The sequence below is a fragment of the Dysidea avara genome, chromosome 9 (assembly GCF_963678975.1).
Source record: "Dysidea avara chromosome 9, odDysAvar1.4, whole genome shotgun sequence".
NCBI classification, from domain to species: domain Eukaryota; kingdom Metazoa; phylum Porifera; class Demospongiae; order Dictyoceratida; family Dysideidae; genus Dysidea; species Dysidea avara.
The window spans coordinates 25,041,684-25,065,511 of NC_089280.1; the positions used below are offsets into that span (position 1 = coordinate 25,041,684).

The 23,828-nt window shown below is 38.2% G+C and overlaps 1 protein-coding gene and 4 long non-coding RNA genes across 10 annotated transcripts in view; 1 reads left to right on the top strand and 4 right to left on the bottom strand.

Annotated features, from left to right (window-relative positions):
- Nucleotides 1-1,052: 1,052 nt before the first annotated feature.
- LOC136266778 (uncharacterized) lies at nt 1,053-4,072 on the bottom strand. The gene is made up of 3 exons (XR_010706281.1): nt 3,167-4,072; nt 1,804-1,875; nt 1,053-1,285 (listed from the first exon to the last, which is right to left on the bottom strand). It is a non-coding gene; the product is annotated as an uncharacterized lncRNA (long non-coding RNA).
- A 5,276-nt stretch (nt 4,073-9,348) lies between these two features.
- LOC136267331 (uncharacterized) lies at nt 9,349-11,326 on the bottom strand. The gene is made up of 3 exons (XR_010706642.1): nt 11,239-11,326; nt 9,784-9,927; nt 9,349-9,724 (listed from the first exon to the last, which is right to left on the bottom strand). It is a non-coding gene; the product is annotated as an uncharacterized lncRNA (long non-coding RNA).
- A 545-nt stretch (nt 11,327-11,871) lies between these two features.
- On the top strand, nt 11,872-14,574 carry LOC136267365 (uncharacterized). Of its 5 annotated transcripts, none has more exons than XR_010706656.1 (7): nt 11,872-12,201; nt 12,965-13,411; nt 13,465-13,567; nt 13,626-13,730; nt 13,775-13,863; nt 14,351-14,409; nt 14,469-14,574. It is a non-coding gene; the product is annotated as an uncharacterized lncRNA (long non-coding RNA). The 5 variants fall into 5 exon arrangements; XR_010706658.1 differs by having other exon boundaries at nt 13,626-13,723; XR_010706657.1 differs by having other exon boundaries at nt 11,872-12,064; nt 12,117-12,201; nt 13,626-13,863.
- A 246-nt stretch (nt 14,575-14,820) lies between these two features.
- LOC136267366 (uncharacterized) lies at nt 14,821-17,702 on the bottom strand. Of its 2 annotated transcripts, none has more exons than XR_010706660.1 (6): nt 17,343-17,702; nt 15,948-16,586; nt 15,837-15,893; nt 15,729-15,785; nt 14,981-15,096; nt 14,821-14,913 (listed from the first exon to the last, which is right to left on the bottom strand). It is a non-coding gene; the product is annotated as an uncharacterized lncRNA (long non-coding RNA). The 2 variants fall into 2 exon arrangements; XR_010706659.1 differs by having other exon boundaries at nt 17,198-17,702.
- Nucleotides 17,703-19,145: 1,443 nt separating this feature from the next.
- LOC136266321 (class II receptor tyrosine kinase-like) overlaps nt 19,146-23,828 on the bottom strand; it is a 34,731-nt gene continuing 30,048 nt past the window's right edge. The window contains exon 4 of the mRNA XM_066061331.1: nt 19,146-21,000. Within this exon, the coding sequence (XP_065917403.1) occupies nt 19,307-21,000 (1,694 nt within the window). The 3' untranslated portion in view covers nt 19,146-19,306. The remainder of the gene's footprint in view (nt 21,001-23,828) is intronic.

Here is a 23,828-nt window from a genome sequence, read left to right on the forward strand (position 1 = left end):
AGTGAGTCGCGCGGCCAGTAAAGCAGAAACGCGCGCCGCAGACAATAAATGACGCGACCACTACGTGAGGATTTTACAAGAACGAACGTTGTCAAATTCGGCCTTCCTGTAATCCACCCGTCACTTACGCTATCCCTCTGAAACTCTGGAGTTGAACTCATCGTGTCACTAGTAACTACCACACAAGCAGTGAAGCAAATCCATGCTGATTGTTTCGTGATCGAGGTTGCCGACATCAAAGGTGAAGTTTCATTTTTTTTTTTTTTTTTTTTTTATCGCATGCGGTTAGACGCAACCGCAGGTGTATGCCTTGCGTTCCTTTGTGCATTCCGAACATTGATCGCCCTGTTATCGCTTCAGTATTCACTCAATCACCTCAAGATTCACATCATCGATTTCACCATACATGATTACCCTACAGTCGTGGTTTCAGCACCAAACGAAGTTTCAGTCGTCCTCAGTCGACCTAGAGGCCAAATACAAATCCCAGATTGTTGTTTTCCGCAATACTCGCTTGGCATGTAGGGCAATGTGTCTTTAAACTGTTCTAAAAGTTTCGTTCAGATTGAAACATTTGTTTTCGAGAATGGCTAGTTTGAAATTTGAATTTAGTCGCCCCCATGTCATTTGCTCTCTAAGAATTTTACTCGGAATTTAAAGAATGACGCAGAGCACAACTGCGGTCACTGGGTATTGATGAACTGGCGCTCTATGTAGTTAATCAGTACTATAGCCACCAAGAAGTGTGCTGCCATAGATTATAGTCCATAGATATAATCAAGAGTTCATAATATATATATATTATGAACTCTTGATATAATCTATGGTGCTGCATACCATCCTTCGTTTTGAAATTAGTCCCTCTAAGGGCGCGGCTTAAAGAATGACACAAGAGTACAACTGCGGTTACCAGTTGTTGACACAAGCTGTGAGTAATTAGCACATGTAGCTAGCTTAAAAAGGAAGTGTGCAAAATCGCCTAATACAATTGTCACCATGCATTATTGCATTTTATAGCACCCCCACACAAAATTACACATGTAATTACAACATACAGAGGAGACACATGAATACCAAACACTTTTCACAACAATAATGTAAGAATTGTACAATAATGACTGTAATATAACTGCTATGCAAATGTTTTCCAGTGGCCCGCCATGGTAGCAAGTCTCACATGACGGCATGTATATTCATCCAAGGGAGTAACGAGTAAGTATGATGACAACAAGTTGGTATGACTTCATTTGTAGAATCCAGATGAGTGGGTGTGGCTCCAGCATGTCTAAATGGTTAACAAACATTCCTGTTATAAATACGTGCTAGAGTTGCAATATAATAGTATAGTACTTAAATGCAATAATACATAGTCTCCATTGCATCACTATCAAACGACACTAAGTGGAGGATATTGTTGCATCTCTAGTATGTACACTCTATCTATCAGTACAACCTGTCTTAATGGCCACTAGTATAGAAAGACAACCACTCTTGAAAAGCCAATTCCAATTGAGAATTTATACACTGTTACCTGCTGAATGAGTGAAGGTGGCAATAAACAAGTTCCACCGTAATTTATACACGTGATCTGATCCTGTATATTCTGTCAGTGGATGAGATCCACTTGGCCAGGCCAAAATGTGACTCAAGTGCCCTGGATGATCCATATTCAACCAACTTATGACCCAGTGGCACAATGGAACTGACTATTTATAGAGAATACAATTATATTTATTTCTAAGATGTGTGGATGTGTGGACACATTACAACACATTACATGTACATACAAGACATGCTACGTACTGTTTTAGAATTTCAAGTCACCACATTATACACGTACCAGTCAACAATGCTTCATAGTGCCCATCAGTAAACCTGAAGAAAAGTTACGAAAAATAAAAATTCACATAAGTACAATGAAACCTCATTAATATGGCAGGCTGTGGGACCAAAAAATTTGGCCTGAATAACAAGGTGGCCTTATTAATGAGGTCATAAGTAATGCTTAGTTATATTTGGGACCTACTAGAGGTGGCCAATATAATGAGGTGGTCTTATTAAAGAGGTGGCCACTAAGTGAGGTTTCACTGTACATATAGTTCACAATATTAATGGTTAACAATATACACTGAAACCTGCAGGTCACTTCTTGTGGAAGATTGCTCTCTACACAAAATGACACATTCAGAGATTGTATTTAGATGGATGATACAGTAATGCATTGTGACTTCAATACTCGTGATGTGTCACTGCTAGGCAGCAACCATATACACGGCACTGCCACATCGCACTTGCTCGCACACACAATTTTGCTAAAGATTTTACAAATTGATAATTAAGGGGTGTGGCAATTAGCTGTTTCACTCGCAAGACTGTGTGGCAGCTGTTTCCCTTCTGTACAAGTGGCCACCAAGACAGGTCCACTGTGGAAGAAAGCCAGGCATTAGATATTTGGTATTTCATGTGTTGAAGACATTCCAGGGCTTCTGGTAGTTTCAAATCTCACCACAGTTTAACTCAGGCAGTGTTGTGGTCACCACTAAACTACTGGAATGCTGTGTTATGTTCATCTTATGCTTGGCTACTATATTGTAGAACTGAAAAGGATACTCTGAAAAATATATCCTATGGATAATGACTTCATCACTTTCTTCATCAGGAGCTTATAAGGACCAATAGTGAAACTTTTTACACTTGGGGCTGACAGTCAACTGCCTATGTCTGAAGCAGTGCTTTTGGTGCTCTAACAGATTGGCTGCCCCCTTGCTACCAGCACTCACTGTCTCATACGCTGTCATACACTAAATCCATCTCTATAGCCAGTTAGAACAGCATGCTTCTTACCTTTTTTTAAGGCCGCTTAATGCAGCCACTTCTTTAAAAGGCAAGGTCAGAAAATTTTGTCCCTACGGCCTGAATAATGACCAGTTTTCACTGTACTATTAGTGATTAGTGATCATGGGGGATTATTTATTAAGATACTAAGATATACAAACGCTACAACCTCTAAATATAGCAGTAAATTTTTACCCTGGTCCAATGTCTCGTAATAATCGTGACTTCGTGAGAGACTCTACTGTGACAAATACATGTTTATCATGATGTGTGCTAATCGCCTTTTTACAATTAAGTTTTACAACACAAATACATGTATAGTTAAACTCACCAATTGCGACTAAATCCCTTCAACACGAAAAGACAAGTAATGAGACAACCTTGGAGACAACAGCCACACAAGCCTATTCTGGTGCGTTTATTTAGTAGTAATATAAATTTTAAAGGCGTTTATTTACTACAGGACATAATTACGCGCCCCTCTATTGTCTCTGTACATACTTGCCTTTTCTTTACTATTCTCATTTCATTTCACAAGATCTCTTGGCAGGGGCGTAGCTTCTTCACTTGAATTAGTCAATGCTTGAAGTAGATCGAGATACTCTAATAGAACAGTCACATTTCTACAAGTGCCATATTTTTATATTGTAAAGTCTGTAAGTAGCTAGTAATTTAAACTATACAATCCGATGCTAAGCAAAAGTTGTAACTATGCTAAATATTGATTGCTGTGTTACAGCTGTTTTGTGACTGCTCTAATAGAGTATTTGATCGTTTCAATGCAGTACAAGATGAAAGGCAAAGCGTTGTTAGGGTTTAATAGTTAAAATGGGTGTTAGTTGACTGCAGTTGCATGCCACTAACAGGGCCACCCTGAGAAATTAGAGGGCCCAGGAAAAAGAGTTAAAGAGGGGCCCAGGGGCAAGGAAGGGTCTAGATCCTGACTGCTCTATTAGAGTATATCGATCTTTCTTTAAACAGGTATTCAAGTGGCCCCTTTCGGGCTGTGGTAGGGGGCAAAATACCCCAGTTACCCCCAATGTGGGCGGCCCTGGCCACTAAAATTACAGTTATATTTTAATATTCTGTCACTGTAATCTGGGGTTTCTGTCAAAACCATGGAAACTCACCTACTGTTATCAACAGTACATTGCTTATTCTAACAAAAAGTATTGAAATCCCATCCAAAAACAGCTTATAGCTGTAAAAAAAGTGCGCGTCCAAGTAAAGCAGAGTTAACTGCGACAAAAAGTAATGATATCATAATGCGGCCATGTGCGAGGTGTGCAAGTTGTAAAATTAATATTAGCTAATCAGATAATACAATGTTATTGTTAAAGTGTTAATGAGAACTATGTGATGCTGCTAGTTTTTAAGTGTGTGAGCATCTTCATAAATGCCACATAAATTTAATTCTCAATAAAGCAATGTGTATAGATTCTCTGATAGTAATAAATAGTTTGAGTTTGGCCGCCTTTCCTGTATATAGCAATGCTACGAACAAAGGAAAGGTGGCCAAACTCAAACTATTTATTACTATCAGAGAATCTATACACATTGCTTTATTGAGAATTAAATTTATGTGGCATTTATGAAGATGCTCACACACTTAAAAACTAGCAGCATCACATAGTTCTCATTAACACTTTAACAATAACATTGTATTATCTGATTAGCTAATATTAATTTTACAACTTGCACACCTCGCACATGGCCGCATTATGATATCATTACTTTTTGTCGCAGTTAACTCTGCTTTACTTGGACGCGCACTTTTTTTACAGCTATAAGCTGTTTTTGGATGGGATACATGCTACAAAAAGTAAGGAAACAAGCTCAAAAATGTTACAGTTGAAACTAGAAATGATCCAGCAGTAAAAAGTAAGGAAACAAGATTAGACGACTACTTGCTAAAATGAGATACACTTTAATCCCTATACTTTTGGCTAGCATCTTGAAATGAGACCATCAAATTAGCCAAAAGTAGGGATTAAAGTGAATCTCATTTTAGCAAGTAGTTGTCTAATCTTGTTTCCTTACTTTTTACAGCTGGATCATTTCTCATTTCAACTGTAACTTTTTGAGCTTGTTTCCTTACTTTTTGTAGCAAGTATATTATACCAATCCCTACTTCCTTTTAAAATTTTTAATTTTTTAAATAGCTAGTTTTGTTTACTTTTTTTGTCTAGCTAGCTAGCTATATTATACTCTTTTTGTTTTTCACATAGTAATATCACTTGAAGCAGCTATCTTGTACATTCGTACGCAATAAGCGCCTCTGAAAATAATAATCATTTTGTATTAAAGCTATTTACAGTAACTGTTAAAAGCTTCAGCTGCATTTCTAATGGTGATTTACAGTAAAACATCGCTGGAGAGCCCACCATTAAGAGTAGAACCCTTGCTTTTAGAAGTCTGGACCTCAAGGTGGATCCACCCCTCAAGGACATTATTAGCTAGCTACCTCACAAAAAACTAAACTGGTAATTAAGACTATACAAAACGATTACCAGCATTAATAAATGCTACAGACAACTCCTTGGGTACTGCACCCGTTCACCCCTCGTCTTATGCACACATACTCACACTAGTCTCGTCCTCACAGACTCATTCTCTGGGATGGCACTTATCGATTAGAGATTATAAGCGTCCCCTCCAAAAGGGTCTGGTGAAATGCCCATACCATTTCTGTCCGAGAAATCGTCAACTCTGGTGAGTGATAATTGGTGTTTAATACTTACACAAGATTTTACAAAAGGTGACGATTAAACAGTATTTATCATTTTATAGCTGCGCAGTACATACTTTACAAAAGCAAAGCTTACCTCAAATCATCACCTCTTGTGTAGTTATTAAACACTCGCCAGAGTTGGCAATTTCTCGGACAAAAATGGTATGGGCATTTCACCAAACTCTTTCGGAGGGGGGGCTTATAATCTCTAATCGATAAGCACTACTCTGGAGAATGGGTCTGCGAGGACGAGACTCTACTCACACTTCGTTAAAATCACGTGTGTGGGTTGTGGCGCACGCCGCAACTATTAAGCACCGCAACTATTAATTATCCTTCGAGAAGAACAAAGAAGTGAATGAATGATGAAAGCAAACAGCATGGTGCAGTGGACAGAACGTAATTGGAACAACAGATTCATGAATCTGCCATCATTACCGTAGCTGTCTGAAATTTCTGGAGCCGTAGACCTAGGTTTTACAGCAGGCAGGCAGGCAGGCAGACGAAATCCAGGTGAATTTAGAAAATTTTAAAACTCGCTGTACATCAAAATATTTGACTTCTCGCTTTGTTTAACCAAGGTACAGCATCATTACAGCAGTACTAATGTATTCCAGGTGGTTTTTGGGGTAAAACTTATTTCAAGGCCATTTTTAAGGTGCAAAAATTCATGAAATCAAATGATTTCTTACCAACCCCTACTATATAGTACTATTGTACTGTATGATAGGCGATAGGCGGCTGGATATAGAATTTGCAAAAACTCAGATTTTACCTACCTGCCTGCCCGCCCACAGTTGCAAGCCTAGAGTCCAAAAAAAAGCAACACATGGCCACCATTTTACACTACAATAACATACTCACCAGTGGGATATGCCTTTTGGGGTTCCAACAAGTTTGTACTCTCTACTCCCTCAGTGCCTTGTCTTTACTTTTATCTTCAATCAGGCTGATCGTCTTCTAGTTGTTGCAATGAATCCATATCGAGGCATTAATTTTCACTATCAATACTCTTCTTTTAAGTGCTTACGCACAATAGATATCTGTAACTTCATGATAGGTTTAGTGCAATACCTATTAATTAATTAATGCGATGCTGATTGATTAATTAATAACAATCGAACACCAAGACCACCACGCCTCTTAACAGTCTATCCTGATGACACGCCCCATTATCATTGGCCTAGTTGTATTCATAATACTAAAATATGAAATAGTGACACACGCCCTGGTTAGGTGAAAGGCTGACTTGAGATACTAAAACAGTCACTAATAGAACAGTCATACTTGTATAGTTGTATACTATAACAAAAAAACCAAACAAACTAATATATTAAATATTAATTTAAAACTGAAGTAGGGATCCAAGCGATAAAAAGTAGCAATACAAGAGAAGAATGATGGTATTACAGCATAGCTTGGTGGAAAAATCCCTACTTTAATTAATTTTTTTTTAAATTTATTAGATGCATGTGTCTAACAGATGGTATGATTTTTACAAAACTTTTCTCTGAAAATTATTAGTGCATGTGCTTAACAACCCGATGCCAGGGTATAGGCTGGACGGCTGGATTTTATGCGTAGTGTACAAACACACACAGGAAAGATGATGTATGCACTACAGGAATTTATGCAATGAGATTAATGACAGCTATTTTGACAACAAAAAACTTCATAACAGCTGATTTAATATTTACTTCATCTTTGCTGAGACCGTAGCTGGTGTTATTTCTTACATAGTGGGAGATAATAAATAGATTATATATAATTCAGTAATACTGCATTATCTAATAGCAAGATTAGTTTTATTTCTGTCTGTACATACCCAGGTTTGCATGCAAATGGTTGCACCATTGTGATGAGATGAATAGGTCATGAATACACTGCTATTGTGCTTCCCCTAAAGTGTACAAAATAAAATTAATGTTGAAAATTAGGGATCATGTCAGAGGAATTTGCTTCATATAAAATTATTTTCATGCAAACTGAAAAGGGAAATGCATACCATAGAGTCTGGTCATTAAAGACACATATATTATATTAATCTTATATCATTTGTTAAGCATAAAACATTATCATAAAGTGCATGCGGACAAACATAAAGCTACAACACAAGGTGCAGCTATGCAAGAAAAGAAATGTTAGAAATTTGTCAATGGTGCAAGAAATGAAATTTCATGTGGTACATGACCAATAATAACATGTCTTTTACAATGCTTTGATCTTCTACAGTATGGAATTCATGCTCCACACAAAGGGTTTGCACAGAAACTGACATTCAAATATTGGTACATGTGATCACTGCAAATCACACCACTCTGATCCATGATGAGATTTTTTATTAAGCACAAGCACTATGGAATTGTCTCAATCCTTGTATTTAACACAGTACATTGGTTGCCAAGCAACTAATTTATCTTCCCTTGGTCACCAAAAGACTATTGTGTAGTTATTTAATAGTTATATCATTGCCACGAGGGATTTGCTTGATATATATATATATATATATATATATATACCACTTTAGTGTGGGCGTTCAAAGGCGCCGCTCGGTGTTTAACTCGCATATTGCCCGGGCAATATCATGGGAAAGCGGTTTGCCAATGACTTTGATACCCAGCCAGTTCAAAGAATCGATGCGCTTTGACTCATTATATTGAGCGACATAGAGCTTTGTATTGTGGGACTCGGTTTTGTAGAGGTTGCTAAGCTTAGTACATAGGCTAAGATAGAGTAGTTGGTTGTTACTAAAGGATAATGAAGGCACAAAATAATTGTTTGGGCGATTGTGGATGCGTATTTCTACCCACCGCGTATCAGCCTTTGAACAGACCAAGGAACAGCAAAGCTACTACTGCTACGTTGAAATAGGTTAGTAACTTACAGTTCTAAGTACTTAACTTAATATAATAACTTACTTACTGTCCCAATAGCGAAGTTAGTTGGCTTAACTTAGTACAAAACTAATAACAATATAAACTCCATCCCACAATCACAAGTTTTCTAACATTGCGTGTTGAAGCATAGTAACGTATTAATGACGTTTTAATGTATGGACAACGTTTTGATGGCTATTAGCCCACGCTATTAAAACCACAATCGATCTTCAGATGCTACTGTATAAAACAAATAGGATGAGTTCTCATTAGTTCTTTCACCTATTAGGTGAGTGCGCCCCAAGTGATATATATCACTTGTACCATGGCTGCTTGGGATTTTGCTGACATATACACCCGTAGCCCTCGGGCCTGCAGCCCTTGGGCTTTAGGTGTATATATCAGCAAAATCCCTCGCAGCCATGGTATAACTATTACATGCCCAAGCCCGAGGACCGCAGGCCTGGGGACGCGGGCATATATATCAGGCAAATCCCAAGTGGTCATGGTATAAGTAATATATACCACTCTGGTATGCTCACCTAATAGGTGAAGGAAGACAAACCTACATTCACCACATTACTTTTATACAGAGGTTTGCAAACATCAATTGTGGGTTTAAATTGTAGACACAAAAAAGAAATGATTGTAGGTGTCACTGGTTGTAGTGATACCATTTTAAACCAAATGACCACTTTGTGGATGAATAAAGTAACCTAAGGTGCTAAAATAAACACTTAGACTTATAGGTTGTAAATGTTTGAGGCATCTTTTCATGCAGTTCTGTAGAAAAACAATCCCCACAATGCAAAAATGATTATTTTGTGATGCTTAGTAACTGAACATTACATATTAGTTGGGCTCATACTAGTACTTACATTGAATACATGGCAGTCAGTCAGTCAGTCCAAGATACACAGTTGGAATCCTTGTGCTCACATTTAAATGCTTGCAACTGCATTTCTACAAGATGGTTGCCCTTTTCAATTAAACCTTGTGACTGTGAATGGCGAGGTCTACCATTGATTATTGTCACTTCTCCTGGCCACGACTTCAATATCTCTCTAATAACTTCATTAACAAATTCCCTTCCATTATCTGACTGCAATATTTTGGGGAGCCCAAAATATGGGAAAACCTTGTGCACAAGCCCACTAGCTACTTCAATGGTGCTCTTGTTTATCAGTGGCCATAGCACGTGAAACTTTGACCAGTGGTCCATGTAATGTGCAATGTAGCAATAAGAATCATCTGGCATGTGCCTCATATCTATCAAATCAATCTAAAATAAGCAAGAGTGAATAATCCTCTATGTAAATTATACTCTCTCCCACAACAAACCTGACAACGCGTTAAAAATCCTGATGAAATGATTGGCTTCAAAGGAGCAGTACAATTCTGTGGCTGCTTCAGCTGGCAAATATGGCATGTGCTACAAAAATATTGAGCTGCCTCCCTTGGCAAACCTTCATACATTCTTTGGACCTACAATAGTAACACAATTAGAAATATGATAATTGTGGGCAAGTTTGAATACACATACTTAAGAATGCCGGGAAATATAATTAGACATACAAACAAAAGTGGGCAAAGTGTGAAATAGGTACTGCTATCAAATACTAAAGAAAATAAATCCTCTCAGAATGTTGTAGTTGAAAACCATACAAATATGAGATGAAAATGAGTTTTGAATAGTCTTAGTGTATCAAACATCAATCCTGTATTTTTTTAAATCGTCAAAACTCATTTTTTGTCTGCCTGACTGTCTGTCTGACTTGTCACAACGTCAGAGGCCAAACCAAAGCAAGCAGTACATGGCCACCACAATAACAAACTCACGGATAAACCTTTCTGGTTCTGACAAGTGTCTGTTTTCTGTTATATTACATGATCATCTCCTTCATGCAAGGAAACCATAATAATAAGGTGTTAAATTTCTGTATAGACACTTTCCTTAGAAGAACAAGTCAAACAACTATTTGACATTTAAACTACTGACAGATACAATACATGTAGCTTCAATGATACAATGACATGACTGGACCACACTCTTAAACAATCAGAACACATACATGCCACACTTCAGAGCCACACAATTATGTCCTTTAATTGCAGTCAGCTGCTGTTGAAAACAAAACAATGGAAACTGCACTCCTATACCTTTAAGTATTGAAATCAAGACACTCTAATAAAGCAGTCATAGCCAAATGTGTATAACATAGCTATGCCATAACAAGAACAGTTAACACACTAGTGCAATCAGAAACAAGTTGATGTTGTGCTACTTCTAAAAACCAAGCACCATGCAGCTAGCTAACTCATCTGGAATTAACCATTACTATTTTACTATTTTAACCAATTCATTATATCCCTGATAGATATATGCCAATATATTATGGTCAACATCCAAACCAAATTTTCAAACTCTTCTAAAGTTATGGCTGTGAATATAAGCACTTGTAGTCAGTATATTCACTGTTCAAATTGATTTCTTTGCTCAATTTTCTACTGTGTAGCACTATATTCCCAAAACTACTTCCACAATAGGCTAAAACATTAGTTGATCATCTCAGCAAAGCCTGCATTGCACGCACGTAATGATTTCTTTTATTATCTCAGTATTATTTCCAACTCAGTACTCCAAGGAATGGGCTCACATGTTTAGTTACAAAATTAAATTAAGCGTGGCTTTAATATAAACATAGGACCACCCCATCTTCACTATATTACGCAGTCTCAGTGACCATAAAACTTGGTGACACTTTAATAATATGACAGCATACACAATTCCCATACCTCTGCAAGCGTTTTCTTGTAGCCTACATGCCCATTTTCCGTTGAGTGCACACGCTCTAATATATCATAAAACTTCTCAGCTGTTGCCACTATGTGATGATGACCAAAGACAGTTTTGTCATTATCATTCTGTAATATAGTTTTGTGAAGAGAGGCACAAAAAACCATCATTTCTTACCCTTTGCTTGGCTGGCAGACATAGGACATTTTCTAACTTCAACTCTGGATAGTTTAATAAAGCAAACTTCTAGCTTCGTTTTAATAACCCAGAATTTGAGGAGTTTGAAACATCGCTCAGTCTTTCAATTCCATTCAAAACGTCTATGATTTTCTTAGCCTTCTCCTCTGATACTGTCTTGTTTGTAGTGGTGTGATCAAAATACTTCGGTCTGTAGAACTTTTCGAACAGCTCTCTGTGACCTTCTTTCGACATACTGACTAGCTAGCTAACTCGTTGAAGCTCACACCTCGCAAGCACTATAAGAACCACAAGGAGGTCTCGTGAACCACCAGGTGTGAAACGAAATTAGGTCTTAAATCGCGTGAACTACCAGGTGTGAAACGATAGTAGGTCGTAAATTGCACACTCGATCGCATGGCACCGTGCCAATTTTTTTTGGGGGCCCACTTCTGACTTAGAAAATTTTTCTCGTTTGGTGAATTTACCGTTTTTGTTTGTTTTACGTAAAGTCACATTACTCAGGGGGTTGGTGAATCTCGGGGACAAAACCCTCGAATCAACCCAGCTGGGTTCCTCGAGGTTCTTCTTCTCAAGTGATGTAGCGAAGTCAAAGAGCGAATTATACAGGCAGCTAGTCTTACTACAGTAGGTGAAGATTTCCTTTGCCAACTCACAACACACGAGATGACTGAAACAGATTCGCCATGGGCTGAACTTGCTGGGAGTGGAGGAAATGAAGGCTATAAGAACATGAAATAGTGAACACTGAATATATCTATATGGTATGGTAGTGTAAACTGCAATTGTTGGTTAGTTGGATTTCCTGAGACTGCATGAGTAGCTATCTTCATTTGATATGTCATTCATTCAGTGTCCAGTTCAGGTGACCCACCAAAAGCACAGCTAAGTTTGCATCATTTACTCAGGTGAATTGGCAGGGAAGCACTCATTTTTTTGCATTTTGTGAATTTACCATTTTTGTTTGTTTTACGGAAGTCACATTGTTCAGGCATAGATTATATATTCCCCACCTAGGGAATATATAATCGAATCATCGATAAAACACGATCATGGGAGATTTAAAGTAGTCCTAACGCATACCCTAACTCTAATCCTAGTAACCCGGTTTCCTAACCTAACCTAATCCTAATCTAGCTCCTAACCTAATCCTAACCTAAACCTAATCCGACATGATCGTGCTTTATCATTGATCCTATATAATCTATGGCTTGCCATTTTCTAATCCTTTTAGTGTGCACATGCAGTACTAGTTTCAGTAGTAGGTGTTTCTAGAAGCAGTTCTGTTGGGAGCTATAACATATACCATTATTCTATTGTATTCCAATACTATAGTGCTGCTGTGGTGAAACTTTATGTTTACTAAAGGAGATTAGTCATGCATCATAGTCCCGGGCATGTCTATGCTTGTATTACTGTATGTTAGAAGTGGTGCTGCTAATCACGTATTTGAATAATTGTTATGTGGTTGGCATATTTGATGACACAATGTGTGTTAAAATTGCTCATTGTTTCAAATTGTCACAGGGATGCACTGGTATAGAGCAGATGACTCAGGAGACACTGGAGCTGAAGGCAAAGACCTGCTTCAAGGCAGGCATCTGATGACACAGCTGAAAGACGAGCTAAGGAACGAGACGGGTATCACCAAATAGCCTAGCTTAACTTTGCAGTGTAAGGGGGTGGGGGCTAGACTGATGATAGTCATGTGAGACAGAGATAGTGTTTAGTGGTTTTCTACAATGTTGGTTTTCTACAATAAACATAATTGAAGCCTTACTACAGAGCCCAGTGGGAGTGGTAGCACGGACCATAAAGGTGGGTGTGGTGATATGTTGTTGCCATCTTGGTGTGTGTTGTGAGGGCCATGTACTTCTCCAGCCTCAGAATGGCTGTGTTGCCAAGGGGATAAGGGAAGCATTTATTGACTATAACAAAGTGTCCACCCACATGATCAAAGCTGCTGCAGGACAGGTGAGCGCCAACCACATTCACACAACTATTATTGTTGCCATGGTTACACAAAGGAGCATCATCACACAAACTATAATTGTGATGTTACCGTCTTAAAGAGTTCTACTTCATCATGAAGAAAACTAATGACGCCATGGCAACCGGTGGCATGTACATGTGAGCAGATGCTACAGTATGTAACTAGTCATGCCCATTTATCTGTCTGTCATCACAGGACTAATCTTGACTACTGACATTCAAGAAACACACTTCACAAGTCTTAGTTATATACATATACTATCTATGAGAACACTCACCAGATAAGATCCTCAAGTGGATAGTAAGAGTATTTGTATTAATACACCATCATCAATACCTCTATAGGCATCATTAGAAAGTACTGGTCCCAGTCCAAAAAGATTGCTGTTGTGTATTTTTGCTTATTTGCAAAAGGTACATCGTCTGACTGTGGGGTATGTTCTTGTAATGCAACTGTGTGGCGGTCATTTGACAATGTTCATTAAGTGTGATAACATACAACATGTATGTGGCATTTACATATACATATCTAGTATGACATAGCTGTAACTGTTCTCATGACACCTAGTTGGCACTGCTAATGTGTGCATGCCATTGCTGTAGAGCAGGGTTTTACAGGTGGGGGAGGAGGGAGTTCACAAAATTTAATTTCACAGATTGGCAGTTCTCCATGCAAATTTCCCCATTCAAAATTTGCAGTTTACTCAAAGTGGCATTCCCGTTTATGTGATGTCAACAATTGATTAAACTACCACACTGTCACTTTATAATGAATCCAAAGAACAAATTGTTAGAGAAAGGGCCTATATATACTACCATATCAGATTGGTTTGTTAATCAGCTTGATAATAATGATTAATGGTGTACCCTCCTTGCTATCTAAGCCAAAATTTTCTATTTACTATCATTTGTTTCCAACAGAGAATTGAAGTTCCCAGCTATGAAATTCTGTTACAGACTGGTGGATTAATGAACTTAAGGTGACTGATATGTTTATAAGGATGATGACTGATAGTGAACCTTTATGTATCTTGTACAGGATGGATTATTTAATCCCAATGATGACATGCACAAGTAAACCATGTGTTTGTGTTGCATGTTTTGTTATACTTACAAGGATGACATTTCTTACAATATAATATGTGACCGGATTTGCGAAAAGGTACCTTTTCCACACATTTGACATATCAGCAAACAAAGTCATGTAACAATTGACTCCTTAAACTGATTAACTTGGTCTTAGTATCCAAATGTAGCCAGATACTGTAGTTACAATCATTGAAAATTTCAAGCAATTATATGCCATGATCAAAAAGTTATGAAGCCTTAAAGTTCAAAAAATGGGTCAAATTTTGTGTGTGAAAAAGGTACCTTTTCGCAAATCCGGTCACATATGTATTGTACACTGACTCAAATTTAAATATTGTGTTAAATAATGATCTGAGGTATTTCTTGAATGTCAGTAGACTCAGTATAGGTTTGTCCTGTGATGGACGGAAAGACAGACAGATAAATGAACATGACTGGTTACATACTGTAGCATGTACTCACTTGTACATGCCACCTGTTTCCATGGCGTCATTAGTTTTCTTCACTGATGAAGTAGAACTCTTTAAGGTTATGGTAACATCACAATTCATCTCATTATGAAATACCACAGTCAACACCTGTGACAAGATCACACAACCTCACAAGATAATACACAAGTAACTGGTTCCCACATATCACCTTTATTTTGTACCATGCGATTTGTCACAGCAGTGGCAACAGTATCGATATGCTGCACAAAACGGTTTGCTAGACAATGGCTTTGTTAGCTTATAGTATAGTTGAAAACACCCACAAAAATTCTTTTTATCATAGCCTTCCCATATAGCACTACTAACAAACCAACTGCTGCCACAATAAAGATATCATAGGAGTGGTCATTAATACAGTGCACGAGTTTCATGTCCCAACAACGGACCAAGTTAAACACCAATTGGGACCTATATACTTGACACGGTCACTACTGTATATTGAGGTAGTCTTATAAATGAGGTCATGAAGTACATCTCAGTTGTGTTTGGGACCTATATACTTGACAAGGTCACTATATTGAAGTGGTCTTACAACTCTTGGCCTAGTGACATGACCGTATTTGTCATAGTGGGTTCACTCATTTTATTACAGCCACACAACACCCAAAACACTACAGCAGAACCCCTCTATACAAGAGAATAATTATACTTTATAGTTTACGCCAGCACAAAGGAAGAGAAGTTCCACTGTATCACACAGAAATGATAAGATCACGCACCTCTCTTTGCTGTCTAATTCAAGTCATTATCTGTTGTACCTGACTAGCTCTCTCTTCCTAACAACCAATCAGAATAGCTTGAAGTTTAAAGACGTCAATGCTAATTACCATTTTCTTTTGAGCTTCTTCCAGTTATTGTAGCAGATTGATCTTGTCTTCTAGTTCCTGTGATGATGTCATATAAGCTCATGTGATGTCACATGACAGCAGAGTACACACCTTCTTATCTGTGTCCCCTTGTGGATTGACCACTTTTACTGCTGTACGTTGTTTGTGCACCTCTCCCTCCTCACGTACAGTGTGGCCTTGTGGTAAACAAAGTGTGACTTGCATAACGTAACCACCCACTTAAAAAGTCCACAAATTTTGACCCAAACTCAATGTCCGTTTGCCATACACTACACCATAGTGAGGCCAGCCAAGTTAACAGATTATACTCACTGGCTTCTTCACTCACTAACTTGCTACTTCTAGTTGTTCCTTCAGTGACACATTCCCCTGTACAACAACAACAAAGACAACTTCACACCGCTACAAGTCTCAAGAAATGTTCCACCAACTAGTAACAGCTTTACTACTCTCCTCCTAATGACTATTTACACATTAGGGGTACTGGTAGCAGGTTGCTCTGGGAGCAACAATGTTTTTGAGATTAGCAAGTTGTCCTGCAACATTGTAGAAAACCACTAATCACTATCTCTGTCTCACATGACTATCATCAGTCTAGCCCCACCCCCTTACACTGTAAGGTTAAGCTCGGCTATTTGGTGATACCCGTCTCATTCCTTAGTTCGTCTTTCAGCTGTGTCATCAGATGCCTGCCTTGAAGCAGGTCTTTGCCTTCAGCTCCAGTGTCATCTGCAATATTAATACACATTGTGTCATCAAATATGCCAACCACATAACAATTATTCAAATACGTGATTAGCAGCACCACTTCTAACATACAGTAATACAAGCATAGACATGCCCGGGACTATGATGCATGACCGATCTCCTTTAGTAAACATAAAGTTTCACCACAGCAGCACTATAGTATTGGATTACAATAGAATAATGGTATATGTTATAGCTCCCAATGGAACTGCTTCTGGAACACCTACTACTGAAACTAGTACTGCATGTGCACACTAAAAGGATTAGAAAATGGCAAGCCATAGATTATATAGGATCAATGATAAAGCACGATCATGTCAGATTAGGTTAGGAGCTAGATTAGGATTAGGTTAGGTTAGGAAACCGGGTTAGTAGGATTTGAGTTAGGGTATGCGTTAGGACTACTTTAAATCTCCCATGATCGTGTTTTATCGATGATCCGATTATATATTCCCTAGGTGGGGAATATATAATCTATGCCTGAACAATGTGACTTCCGTAAAACAAACAAAAACGGTAAATTCACAAAATGTAAAAATTTTCTAACTCAGAAGTGGACCCACAAAAAAATGAGTGCTTCCCTGCCAATTCACCTGAGTAAATGATGCAAACTTAGCTGTGCTTTTGGTGGGGTCACCTGAACTGGACACTGAATGACTGACATACCAAATGAAGATAGCTACTCATGCAGTCTCAGGAAATCCAACTAACCAACAATTGCAGTTTACACTATCATACCATATAGATATATTCAGTGTTCACTATTTCATGTTCTTATAGCCTTCATTTCCTCCACTCCCAGCAAGTTCAGCCCATGGCGAATCTGTTTCAGTCATCTCGTGTGTTGTGAGTTGGCAAAGGAAATCTTCACCTACTGTAGTAAGACTAGCTGCCTGTATAATTCGCTCCTTGACTTCGCTACATCACTTGAGAAGAAGAACCTCGAGGAACCCAGCTGGGTTGATTCGAGGGTTTTGTCCCCGAGATTCACCAACCCCCTGAGTAATGTGACTTTACGTAAAACAAACAAAAACGGTAAATTCACCAAACGAGAAAAATTTTCTAAGTCAGAAGTGGGCCCAAAAAAAAAATTGGCCCGCACCGTGTCCTCATTCAAGCTGCGCAATTTATAAATTGTTGCGCATTTTATGAATTCACAAAATGCGCAGCGTAATTTATAAACTGCGCGAATTCACAGATTGCGCCTAACATCTTGATTATAAACAACTATTACAACTACATAAACTACAGCTAGCTACAAGGGGAAAACTATTACTAGGGGAATGGCTAGAGCGATTTTCTTCAAATTTGGAATGTAGACTCCCCTGCATGGCTGGCGAGCAACTCTGTAGCAAATTTGGTTTCAATCGGATAAGGGATCACCGAAATACAAAGGTGTGAAAATGACGTTTTCTTTCTTCCTGTCAATATACAAGGGAGTGTCACATAGGTACACACTGTAGGTAGATCTGCGACCGCGGTCAAAGTCTTTACCGGCCGAAATTTCGCTTTGACTTGTGACTAAGAGCCTTTTTCGACCTTTGACCGGTGACTTAGCGACGATTTTTCAGCACTTTTCGATTGTGGGTTGGAAGCTTTTACCCTTGACCGTTGAATTGGCACGATTTTGGTGGCCTTGACCTTTGAGTTAGACCGCGGTCGCAGATCTACCTACAGTGAGTGCCTGTGTGTCACCCCCTTGATATACCCACGGTGTGGCGCGCCGGCTTCTTGGGCCGCATGACACACTATCGTGTGTCTTAATAAAAAGTAGGTTATGACTAGATTTGGATTGTAAGTCAAATGACATATCCACTGTACATGTTGTAATTGAGAAAAAAATTTTTTTAAATATGATCATCTTGGTTATGATCAGGTACATAATATATGTGTGGTAGTATGAATGGTAGGAATATGGTATTACTCTATATCAAATTGTTCACAACTTGATTTTCTGGATTAATACCAACCAGCTTCTTTCTCACTTCCATTATTTGAACTACTTATTACCTATTTAGTTCACTATGATATGGTATAGTGCCCTAAATGCTAAATACTCTGCATCTGATCTTATACAAGGCATTTTTGCAAGCCTAATGTAACAAGCAATCTTGGTAGCTCTGATTTTCACTGGGAATTTTCCGTAGATCATCATCCAAGATATATTGGCCCAGATATTTTGTCATGCTCTTTTTATTGATTAAAGATTGATCTGTAACAGTTTGAATAGGTCTTAAGCACTGCTGTCAGGGAATTAAATTAGATCAATATAAGCTGTTCTGCGCATACTTGATTTACATGATTAATCATTAATCAATTAATACTGCAAGATAAATGATTTTCAGAAATTTGTTGTCTGATTAGACTTTTTATACAAGGATACAGATTTGGAAACACACAATGCTATCTAATCTTGAATATTTTTGTTTGACCTTATACATTGCATTGTCAGGGTGTTAAGCTAATTGAATGTATTGATTGTCCTGAGATTTCCATGCAACATATTTTTCCTGTTTATCTTAAGAAAATCACCCAATTGCATACTTGGAATAAAGTTGACTGAAGTTTTACCAGTACACTACTTACTATACTACAAAAAATTCTGAAAGGGTACAAAAAATAGAGGTGCATGTTATCTATGTAGTCTACAGTGTACAATGTAGCTTTGATTTACTAATTCAAAAATTGCAACTCAAAGGGTTCTACAAAAGGCTGGAGTAAAAATTGTTCAACCGATCACACAGTACATCAAATCCTGCCCTCTCAGATGGTTCATGTGGGAAACAGCTTTTCATAATGGTGTACACATCATTGGGGCAGATTTCAGGTTGTGCTGGTGTCATTCTATCCTTTCCCTTGATGGCATCCTCAATCATCAGCTGATCTGAAAGCTCATAGAATGGTTGAAACTTGCACAGTGTGAAAATCTCCCAAAGAGTAATACCATATGCCCACACATCTGTTTTGATTGAGAACTTGCCAAAGAAACACTCGTAAGCCATCCAACGAATCGGTAGTACAATACGACCACCAACTTTGTAATAGTAAGCAGAGTAGAGGTTCTGACTCATACCAAAATCAGCAATCTTGACAGTGTAGTCTACCCCAACTAAGATGTTTCTGGTAGCCAGGTCACGATGGATAAACTTGCGAGAAGAAAGATACTTCATGCCACTGGCTATCTGGAATGACATGTATACTAAGGCAGTAAGGGTGATCTCATCTGGACCAGGTAGCTTCTCTGTTTCTGATGTAAATTCAAACTGCTGCAAGTACTGGTTGAGGTCTCCATTCTCCATATACTCCATCATTATGAATGGTGTGCCAGTAGCGCAAATTCCCAACAGTCTAATAACATTATCATCCTTCAGTCGTGACATGAACTTGATCTCTTTCTCAAATGACTTTTGTACTTCATCAGTAGGATCAGCCTTCAGTGTTTTCACAGCCACCTTGATGGAGATACTGCTGTTGGTACTGTTGCCTATACCAAGGTACTGGTTACTGAGCCCGACGGTGTTAGCCAGTAAGACTTCCCCAAATTGCCCAGTTCCTAATTGATGAAGTGTTTCAATGTTCTTGTTAGACACAATAGGAGGGCCTTCAGATTTGTCCAGTGGCATAGGGTCAGCATAGATAGAAGCATATGGGCAAAGGATATCCCCTAGTATAGCACTACCATGTGACCTTCCACTCATAATGGCACTTGGGTTAATGGCTTCACTATAAATAGGATCATCTTCAATTTCATCAAATATCGAACTAGCCTCTGTGCGCTCAGGAATATCAGGGGCAGCATAAATATCCAACTCCATTTTATGTTCATAGTCAGGATTTATCAAAGATAAAGTTTGTTCTCGTGAGCGGACTGGCATTTCTGGTGAACGTTGAGGTTTGTATTTAAAGTCAATACTTAATCTCTTTCCCAGTTCAGCACTCTTTCTCTTCTCTTTTTTCTCTCCCTTGTTAGGAACAGCATATACCATTGTAGGCTTTTTATCACCATTAGAATTTGGCTTCATTTCTTTTGGGTTATCATAGTAGTCATCATTTTGTACAGAAGAGGAGTGTTTGACAGTGGAGTAGTAAGGGGCATCTTTGCTGAGGTTAGTAGTGTCATCATATGTATGATATTTGTTTCTTCTTCTCCACCAGATGAACACTATCAACAACACCACTACAACAGCTGCTACTACTATAATGACAATAATGGGAGCCACTATAGCACCAATGTTGGTAGAACCACTTGAACTACTTGAACTTGAAGAAGTGGCAGGTGATGTAGTAAACATAATAGTAGTAGATGTGGGAGTAATATTAATGGATCCAGACATTGTAGTGGTAGCAGCAGGAATTGGAGTATTAGTGGTAATACTGGTAGTTGTATTCATAGTACCTATGAAAATAGTACCATCAGATAATTGTGCTTTGAATGACATGCAACTCTGTGAAAGGCATGATACTCAACAGCAATTTTTTGAGTGATGCAATAATGTTATAACAGCAACTACATAACTAGGGACCCACCTATTATGTTCAAATTTTTACCTATTATGCTATGCTACACTGCTCAAACTTTTACCTATTATGCTCAAATTATGCTCAAGCTTTCTGCCTCATTTCCCATGTTTTGCTAATAAATTTGCAGTTATGGGCACATAATAAGTGGTTGAAGCACATCTATGCTCTTCAAAATGCATGTGACAGAAAAGATTGATATACTCTACTGTACACAAGGAAATTTTGATGTAAGAAAAATTTGACGAATTTACACTTCAGCAGATTTGACGAATAAAATTTTGACGAATGGCAAGAAATTGTAGACAAAACCTGTACTTTTAAAGGCACTTATAAATGTTTGACGAATTTAAATTTGACAAATTAAACCGATTTGTCAAATTCACCAAATTTTTCTGACGTCAAAATTTCCTTGCGTACGGTAATAAAACAATTTGTGAATTTTCACAAATTAATAAAAATCAACCAAATCAACAGTCGGCTACCTGATTGTTCTATTAGAGTTATTGACTGTTCTATTAGTATATTGATCTTTTCTGTGATATGTATTTAAGAATTTGTAGTATGGCTCAAATATTCTTCCTATTATGCTAGCATTATGCTCAATGCTTTCAGGCACCTATTATGCTCATAATTATGCTAGCATAATTGGCGGGTCCCTATACACAACATACGGCAGACAACAAAGTTTTCACCATTAAACAATAAAACTCTCTCTCTGTCAAAACTTATGTGACCAAGAAGTTGGTGCACCACATGACAGGAAGAAAGTAAACATAATTTTCATGCATGCATAGCTCCATGGGCCCTTCTCCGAAACATGCCATTTTATTATAGCTGCCCATCATATAAGGTAGGTCATACATTAAATACGATCTGAATTCATCATTGGCATTCCCATGATATGAGCAGCCAAAGTTTCATTTTTTTCTTTGTTTGTTTCCTCTTCTTAAAGAAAAGTTCTAGTTTACGTCTGCTTAATAATACAAGTTTATGACTTCATAAATCTACCAATGGAAATTCTAGATTGTTCTAGAACAATCTATTAGCATTCTATAAATCCTTTAAAAATGTGTGCTCTAGTAGAGCATTACAATAATATTAACAAAGAGTCAAATAAGCATGCAATACAATATACAGTATGATACTAGATTATAAAGGATTAGGCTTTTCTGGTCAAATATATCACCCTACAACCAGTCTCATTTTCCTTCATCACAGCTTGGAAGTATTGGTTAGGTATAATCAAGCCAAAAATGCCTGCAGAGTGATCCTAAACTCTTACGTTTCCATGGAATTTAAAAGTTTGACTGAGTTTTCTGCTAACTGAATGACTGACTGACTAACTGATGCCTCAAGCCATTTTGGTTTCTTCACTGTTTGGCCTGAGACATGCTTTTTCACCAACTGCAGCAGCTATAATGCATGCATCACTCCTCTTTTGCATTCCATTTTTTCCACTACCGCATATACACAGACCAGACCAACTATGTTATTTTATTAAGTGGTTCACACTGCAAGTGTAACAAAAAATTAGTCTTTTTCAATTTAAATGTTCTTCATAACAAATGTTTAATGTAATTCATTGTTCACCAATAAATTGAAGCTAACATTCCTGGTACACAGCAGCAGTTATCAAGAGCATAACCAGACTGGCAAGCTATCAAGTTCACGTGGGATACTTAGCAAGAGTGTAGAGCAGCTTACCAAGTCATTAAGCTCACGTGCCGCATTGTCTCTCGTGAGTAACCCCGCCGTTGTAGTGTGATAATCTTCCTGGTTGGAAAACTTTGTAAGGTGTTTTTGTGGGACTATTCCTCAGCTTGAGGTACTTCAGAAACATTGATTCACAATGTGGTAGAATGCTAGACCATTTGCTGTTACTGAACCCGGGATACAACACTTGGTGACACCTTCCACTAACGATAGCCCCTGCTGCCTGAACGTCAAGAACAAAAGTTTTCCTCCTTGGACACCAACGAATTCACCGATTTCACATACGCTTATTATTGTTTGTGTTGTTAATAATCTAATCCAAAACAGCCAAGCTGTAAAAAAAGAGTGCGGCCCTGAGAAAGGCTATGGTGAAAAAAGATGTGAAATCCAAGGTGGCGGCCAAGAAATGGCTGTGACGGTAGGTTAATGGTAAAAATTTTAATAACGACAATTCAGGTGAATTTTGTGCCAAGACCAAGGGGCACCAAATTCACCTGAATTGTTGTTATTAAAATTTTTACCATTAACCTACCATCACAGCCATTTCTTGGCCGCCACCTTGGATTTCACATCTTTTTTCACCATACCCTTTCTCAGGGCCGCACTCTTTTTTTACAGCTTGGCTGTTTTGGATTAGATTTCATTTCTTTTTGTATTTGTATACCCCAAAGCTGGCCTATGGCCGGCTTTAGGGCTTTTTAACCTGTCATTTTTTCTTTACTACAGGAAGAAGAAAAGATGAAGCAGGGTGATTTCTTTGTAGCTGACCTCTCTGCAAGGTGACCCTTCTAGCTGATCTCTCTACCGGATGACTTGTTTGTAGCTGAACTCTCTACAGGGTGGTTTGTTTGTAGCTGAACTCTCTACAAGGTAACTTCTTCTAGCTGATCTTTCTACAGGGTGATTTGTTTGTAGCTGAATTCTCTACAGGGCGATTTGTTTGCAGCTAAACTGCTGAACTCTCTACAATGTAACTTCTTCTAGCTGAAC